The following is a 7,953-nucleotide window of genomic DNA, read 5'->3' as shown; positions in this document are numbered from 1 at the left end:
TTTTGGTTCTACTAGAAAGAATCCTGAGTACACTCATCCTTCTCTTCCAGTTTGCCTAGAGTTTAACAAATATACTGTGGTTCGCCGGGATAGCAACAAAAAATTGGAAACAAACTTAATCCACAAGAGGCTTAAAATAGCACTGTAGTGGGAGGCTAGATGTTTGAGCTTGTTTTCACATTTTGAAAATTCCACTGTTTCCTTGAGAAGAAAAACAAAAGGATTACTTTGATGAAATTGCTTGGGTTTTTTTAGAAGTCCCATATTTGTTACAGAGTCAATACCAGCCTTTGGGCACAATAACCCACAAGTAGCAACAGGAAAGTTAAAAAGGCACAAATTCTGTTAGGAACATACAACTGAACTAGGGATGCAGAGCTACAATGTGCTTCCATTATGACTTTCCCCAATAATTGCAATAATCAAGCTAGTAAGAGTACCTTACAAGTGATGCTTATGCCCTGCTGTGCTGTCCCTCCAAGAGAGACTGAAGTCTCCCATGAGGCCCAGGGCTGGTGAATATGAGGCTGCTCCTGTCTGTCTATAGCCTTATCTACTCAGTCCTCCTGGTCGGGTGGCCGGCAACAGACCCCCACCACAATGTCACCTGTCCCTGTCCTCCCTTTAATCCTGACCCACAAGCTCCCCATCAACTCCTCATCCATCCCCAGTGGAGTTCCATGCAGCCTGGCTGGTCATTGACACAGAGGGTGGCACCTCCTCTTCCCTGCCAGTCCTTCCATCCCATTGCTCCTCTGTGATTCCGCTGAGAGCACAGCCTTGCACGTACAAGCACGTCCCTAACTCCTCCTGTTCATTCCCTACGAGGCACTGCATTCCCACAGAGGCACTCTTGTGTCCCTGATGAGACACTTCCTGGCTGGAGTGTCTGTGAGTCCTTTGTGCTGCTCTGCAGGTGCTCCTGCTGACCTGTAATCCCTTTCCTGGCTCTGGGCATCTATGGCTGGCACGGACATCAAACTGAGATGAGGAGTGGGAAGGGCTGAGGCTCTCCTCTGCCAGCAACCTCAGTTAAACTAAGCCCTCTCTCTTCACCAGCCTGGCAACCCTACGACCACAAATGCTCACATGCATAAACAGATGATACAGTCCAGACACCCACTACACCACGTAAAAACTGCTTTATTGATTGCAGTTTACATGTTACAATTAACATATGATTCCAATCATTAAACCAGCTGCTTATAATAAGCTGCCACCACAGTCACATGGGAACTGGACAAAGAGATGTTAGTTGCTGAGGCATCCTCAAATGGAATCAGTTTGGCTTCTTGGGCATTGAAGAGACGAGAAGGTAATAAACAGCATACATTGTTCCTGAATTAAGAGACAGAAAAGATATTTTCAGATTAGCACACAGAATTCTTCTGAAGTCAGCTTTCCAGTTTGTTCCAGAAGAAATATTGACAATAAGCAGCTGCAATTCAGACAAAATACATTTCCACAGCCATGTCTCAATTTTTTTTTGGTAATTCATATTTTAGAGAAAAAAAAAATTTAAATACATTTCCACAGGCTGCAAAAATAAAGAGATGGGGAAAAAAAGTGGGGAGAGGCATATCTGTGGAACCTACACAATCATGAAGTAAGTTACTAATTCTTAAAGTAGCTGAACTGAAAATCCATTTGATCAACACATTTAAGAGGCTATTGCAAAATTAGGTAACAAGCAACATAAAGACTATATATATATAGTATTATGAATCTTGGTTATAATTCTGCTAGTTTTCACAGCACATGAAAACTCAGTACACTGAGTATCACCTATCACTAAGAAGAGTCAGGCTAGTGTGAAAACTGGTTCATGTACATGCTATAATTACATTTTACTCCTTTGCAGAACAGATGAAGTAGTTCTGTTTTTCTCTAACACCATATGTAAAACCTGAAGGAGTATTCAGACCATGGTGCTTAGTCTGGGAAAAAGTCATATTAAAATCTAAACCTGGAAAAAGCACAAATGAATACACAGTATGTCCAAATGTGGTTTTTGCTTCTCTACATAAACTTTGCACGTTATAAAGAAGAGACTGAAGGCATTGCATAATTATTTTACAGAGAAAACACCATTCATGTTGGAGATTGTACCAAAGCAAAAATATTTTAATAGTGCATTGGAAATTGTACCAAAGCAAAAATATTTCAGTATTAGCCTTACCAAACAGCGTCAGACCCGTAGTGGTTCTATACAACAGAGAATCCTTTGCCCCACCTTTAAGATGCACTGGGAGGCCATTATCCTCCTAATGGAAACAAGTGACAAAAATGGACTATTTATATGCAGTTTTTACAATATTGTGTTAATATAACTACAATTACCCAGCGGAAGAATTACTACCCCACAATATCTTTCTGACTCCCAAAAGACACTGAACCTGATTTAGATCCTGCTCTGTCTTGAAAGCTTTCACTCTGCTATCAGGTGATGGATATGTGCACAGTTCATATCCAAAGCAGTGACTGGCAGATGCATGAACACTTCTGACACCAGCCAGACCCCTCAGGTGCACAGGATGTGATTACCACCCCTAGAAACCTCCCGTCCATCTCCAGTACAGTCAGTGCCTGCTACAGGGAGCAACAGGGGGAGGAGTCTCTATTGTCACTTGGTGGCACACAGGAAATTGTTTTGCTCCACCCACAGTAAAACTCTAAGCACCAGACCCACGTGATCTTTACCCCTGTCAGAAAGATGACGCTGCTCTGGATTTCAAGCCAGCCTCCAGTGCTCGGGACCTGCACCTTACCCCATCTTAACTTGCTGTCCCACAAGAAAGGAATGAAAGGAGGAAGAGATATGCCAATAGATCTCTGCCAGCAGAAACTGAACCTCTGACCCCCTGCCATCACCAACATCACCCTCCCATTTCCTTCCTCTTGGCTCAAAATGAACACTGTGCTCCTTAGTCAAGTGTCTCAACAAGACTGGCTTTCTCTTTCAGAGGAAAGGAAACCAATTAGAAACTAAAACAATTTAAGTGGGACTTCTAATATATTTGGTCCCTTTCATGGAGCTGAAGACCAGTTTATCCTCAGTCTGAAGCTACAGCTCCAGGTTGTGGCTCACAGCTGGGATTACTCTCTTGAGTATTCTCTGCTTTTACTACTTCACTTAGTGGCCCTATCAATCAGGAACAGAGTAATTCAGAAATTATTTGTAAAGATTCAATATTTTTCAAGGAATTAATCCAATCATTTAAGACCTTTACAGTTTTCAGAACTGAGAAATACAGTAATACCACATCCTCATTAAAAATTACGAGGCTCATCTATGAGCTATAGAAAGAGATGTAAGATTTCAGGTTTACCTTTTCACTGTTATTTCTGTGTTTTCACTCTTTTTCTCTATTTGTTCACTGGACATACTCCCCCATACCAACTAATTTCAGAGTACTTTATCTTTGTACCATGCCTAATAATTACAAGAAACTCCAGTACAAATCATTTCATGGGGTACAAAAAAAACCCCTAAAGAGTCAGCAAGAATGCATGTAAAAATACACAACCTCTGCAGAAAATAACTGCTAATTGCAAATGCTCTAGTCATACAACTGATTTTGAGAGCTCTCTTCAGATGTAAAGGGGAGCCCGACCAGTTCTTTTGAAAAAACCATGCAGTTATGAGCTACTAAAACCTTGTTAATCTACTAACATTATTCAAGTCATTCATTACCTGAAATAGCTTCTGATTCTCAGAAACTCTATTTACAAGCCTGCGTGAAGCAGTGCTTATGGTTCTCTGGGAAATCTGGCGAAGAGCCTGAAATAAAAGATAAACAGTGTTTTAGGAACAGTGACATTTTACAGCTCTGTCCACACTGGGTAGAAATTGCTTCTTTGAAAAGCAAGATAGAAGAGGGACAGCAAAAATAAAAGGCTTTTTAAAACAAACAAACGTACAAAACTTCACCAAAACACGCTAGTTTTGAATTCAGTAAATTTTTCAGCAAACTATGTAAAAGACTGCTTGACTAGCTACCTGGAAAAGAAAAACTCGGGAAAATTACTTTCAGTAAGATACAACAGATTTATGGATCTGCAGCATAACCTTCAGGTTCCCTTTCAGGAGAAATCTCAGCCTCTGCCCCTTAGGCCTCAGTTTTGGACACCATTTTCTGTATCTAGATAGCGAAAGGGACAATAGTATTCTTGACAAAAAATATTTGTGTTTGTGAAGACAAGGAACTCCTGTCACTGCTGCAGTTCACCTAGGAGCCACCAGCACAGGAGACAACCTTCAGAGTGCTAAGGAGGCACCTTCATGCCACCACACAGCTTAAATCACCTTGCTGTGTCCTGAGCTAGAATCTGTTTCCACACACTGATCACATAGGGTAGCCTACCAAAATCAACGACCTATATACAATTCTTTAATCTGCCTTTGCTAAAATGCCAAAGCTCAAAGCGCGGTAGCTCTAAGCTGCAGGCAGCCTCGGCCTCCTTCAGGCAACATTGGAACACATCGTTTCCACACAATTACCCCCGCTGGAAACGCAGCCATGGGGCGAGCAAACATACCGGTGATGCTGGTTGCAAGGAACGGGACCAGGCATCTCCTGTCCTTACCCACCCCAAACAAACACGCTATAAAACTGATCTCCTTAGAGACGAGCGAAGCGTACCCGAGCCCCGCGACTCAACCTTATCCTCTCAAGTCCCTGAAGCTCAGCGCTACATGGACCTTGCCCCGACCCCCGCAGGTCGCTCCGCAGCGCCCGGCAGGGAGAGCGGCCGCCGCGGCCGAGCCCCGCAGCCGGGCGGGCACCCTGAGCGAGCCCCACACGCCGCCGGCGGCAGCGGGCCGCTCTCCCCGGGCCTCACCTGCACGTTCCGCCACATCGCGGCTCTTGGTCCTGTCACCTCCCGCCGGCAACAAGGGCAGCGGAAGGGGAAGCGGCTCCCCCGCCCACGACGGACGCACCACAGAGGGAGCGGCCCAGAGCGCCGCCGCAGAGCCCACAGCGCCCCCCGCCAGTCCGCCAGGCCCGGCTGGGGTAGCGCGCCGGGGCCGGGAGCCTGGGCACGCAGGGCCGGCAGCGGCTGAGGCACACCGGGAGCGTTTGATTGCCCACACAGCCCCGGCGGGGAACCTGCTGCCACGGGAGTCTGTGGTTGCGGCCGCCTCCCTGCGCCTTCAGAGGGCGCTCTGGGAAACCCATGAAATGTCCCCCCGAGCTCCTCCATACAGAATTTTAAATCTCCTTTCGTTGAGAAGTTTAATACCTGCAGAGGGCGGGATGCGTGTCTTGGGAGAGCAGCACCCTGGGCTGGGCCTGTTCGCCTGGACTCGCTGGACATCCCGAGGGGCCGCCACTTCAGGCAAGGACGCCGAGCGAGGCAGAGCCTGGGTCCAACTCAGAGGAGGGTTCTGGCACCCCTGCGTGGATGTAGCATCCATCCTTTGTTGAGCCACTACACTCAGAAAATCCCAAAGTATTTTGTGTAGTACCTGCCTCAAGCTCCGTTAGTGGCTGGGACACAGAGTTCTGCATGTGGGGGGAAAAAAACCCACAACCAAAATCCAACCAACTTCAGCTTCATGTTTCACGATCTATAATTACATAGAGTGAAGAAATGCCGGAATTGTACGAAATACAAACCTACTCGAATCTCAGGAAAGAATGATTTGTCCTTCAAGAAACTACTCTGAGAAGCCTATGTTTTTTCTGCATTGCAGATCTAGCCCAGTAATTGCATTTTCCCATGCTTCAACCTTATGCTGAAATACAATGCTGTCAAGCATGGCTTTGCTGCAGTTGAGTGCACTTAGTTTTTGGCATTACTATACTTTTGCACTGGTGCCAAACCTCATGATGAACAACGTGTGTCAAACACGACAAATTAGTGCTCAATTCAGTATGAAAATAACCAGGATCGTATCTCAAAGCACTACACCCTCAATCTGATGAGCTGTCCTGGAAAGAAACTAAAAATGCAGTGAAGAAGAAGCATTTATAGGTAGAGCCTTAGCTGTGCAAAACATTAAAAATAGCATATAGAAAGCACAGTCATGGACAAATAGGTGTTTCAACAAAGAAGGAAATTGGATACATTATTTAACAAATGGTTTTCAAACATTTGAGCAGTGCTATCACAGAATAACACTTAAAAATTATATAACACATTACTACCACTGTAAGACAGATGAATGGAAATTCATTCCTCTTGCAATCTTATGGGTGTATACAATATTTTATTCTGATTTTCATACACCCAGTTGTATTGAGATACTGGTAAAAGGATCATAATTCACAGAGAAGTTATTAATCCTGATTTCTGCTGTATGGGCTACTTTCTGGTATGTCTGAATCTAAATTTCAGGGATATTTTCTGTAAAAATACACTTTACAACAGAAAGGCCATACTTAAGGATTGGCATGTGAGTTACCTACTAATCAAAGCTACATAACTGCTCAGAGCAAGGACAGCTGGTCTCTTCAGTGTTGACTGATTCGTAAAGAAATGAAAACTTGAGGGAATGAGAAATGGCAACTTGCTGCTTTAGGATGAAGATGTTTCATTAGACACAAACACACTGCTTTTTCCTAACTGAACAGGGCAACTCTTGCACGTATTGTATTCTGTAACAAAATGGTTTCTCAAAACTCACTGTTGAACAGTTCTGTTTAAGCCAGAAAGAAAGCAGGCCTGTTAACCTAGCTGTTTAGAAGCATTTGTCATTAAAAAAGTATTCTACCCCTTCAACCAGTAATACAAGGGTACATAAATCCTGCTAAAGAGATAGCACATATAATTAGGCCTCAGTAGGTGATCCTAAAGACAGTATTTTCCTTTCTTCCAGGAATATCACAGTCCTTCCCATTTTTATAACAGAACTAATAATGAGGCTATTAATTACATTCTTGCACCTCTAACACTAAGCATCTCACCATTTTATTTTACAAAATTTGGGCACAGTCCTCAGGTAAAAATTCAATTTGCATGTAACTGGTATTCCATTTGCTTAAATTGTTTTATTTTACATCTTTATCCAGGGTCTAGTGAGAAAGATCTCCACCTACTTCCTTTTAATTTATGCTTTTTGAAAAACTTCTTGTGCTTCCTTAATAATTGACTTACACTTTTATTCCTCTTTATTGCATCCCTACAACAAAATGAGAGATAATCATCCAACTTCAGACTTTGCAGCAGCAGTGGACAGTATCACTTCACTTTCAAGCACAGGCTAAAGATGTTCGGCCTGGGAGGCTTATGGGGAGGTAGTTTCTTACTTGAGACTCAGGTCATGTAAGGACCTGCTAATTCTTATCAGGCCATTTCGTAATGGTCTTCAGTCTTAACTGATACTGTCAAATAAGATTAGACTTCACATGTAGGCACAGAATGCAATATGGTGATCGAACATTCTGTGAGCTAGAAGGGAGGGAATTTTTACATGAAAATACTCCTGGTGCTCTGAGGAAAATTTAATACTACTACTAATCAAACAAATAAAATCCCAAAACTTTTCACAATTGGGCTTTCTGAAAATAAACCTGTGTCTATTTTGACACTGCCAGAAGCAGTCTCTTCCATAAACTGGCCACATTGCTAAGAAGCAGTTAAGAATAAAATTGACTTTGATTTTCATCGTTTTTCTTCTCCTTTCAAAGAGAGCATTTTGGGCAGGTTGTTCCATACAGACAAGCCTTTTATACATGGAACATTTTGGGGGTATTGGAGAGATTTCATGTTGAGTTACTGAATTTAAAAAAATTAAAAAACCTATGTAATACCAAGGGTAGATCACATTTTCAGGAAAGATCAGAAACCCTTGTTTTGTCACAGGAACTTTGAAGATTGGATTACTCTGTGTTTATGCTTATGTAATGTTGTCTTCTTCAGCAGTTGCATTAAAGTAAATAACTTTTCATTTACTGTAGGTACCTGATTTAGACTTAAGTCACCTTTTTCCACTAAGCACTCTCTTCA

At 42.9% G+C, this 7,953-nt stretch overlaps 1 protein-coding gene across 1 annotated transcript; it reads right to left on the bottom strand.

Annotated features, from left to right (window-relative positions):
- Positions 1 to 1,123: 1,123 nt before the first annotated feature.
- Positions 1,124 to 5,334, bottom strand: COX7A2 (cytochrome c oxidase subunit 7A2). Its single transcript, XM_071444625.1, has 4 exons — positions 4,843 to 5,334; positions 3,695 to 3,781; positions 2,180 to 2,264; positions 1,124 to 1,338 (listed from the first exon to the last, which is right to left on the bottom strand). The coding sequence occupies exons 1-4, from the start codon at positions 5,317 to 5,319 to the stop codon at positions 1,280 to 1,282; spliced, it is 708 nt and encodes a 235-aa protein (XP_071300726.1). The 5' UTR covers positions 5,320 to 5,334; the 3' UTR covers positions 1,124 to 1,279.
- Positions 5,335 to 7,953: the final 2,619 nt, after the last annotated feature.

The sequence above is a fragment of the Agelaius tricolor genome, unplaced genomic scaffold (genome assembly GCF_023055355.1).
Source record: "Agelaius tricolor isolate 1412-34295 unplaced genomic scaffold, bAgeTri1.0.p SCAF_1, whole genome shotgun sequence".
Classification (NCBI taxonomy): domain Eukaryota; kingdom Metazoa; phylum Chordata; class Aves; order Passeriformes; family Icteridae; genus Agelaius; species Agelaius tricolor.
Note: the sequence above shows the minus strand (reverse complement) of the source record. Positions and strands in the feature narration are given on the sequence as shown.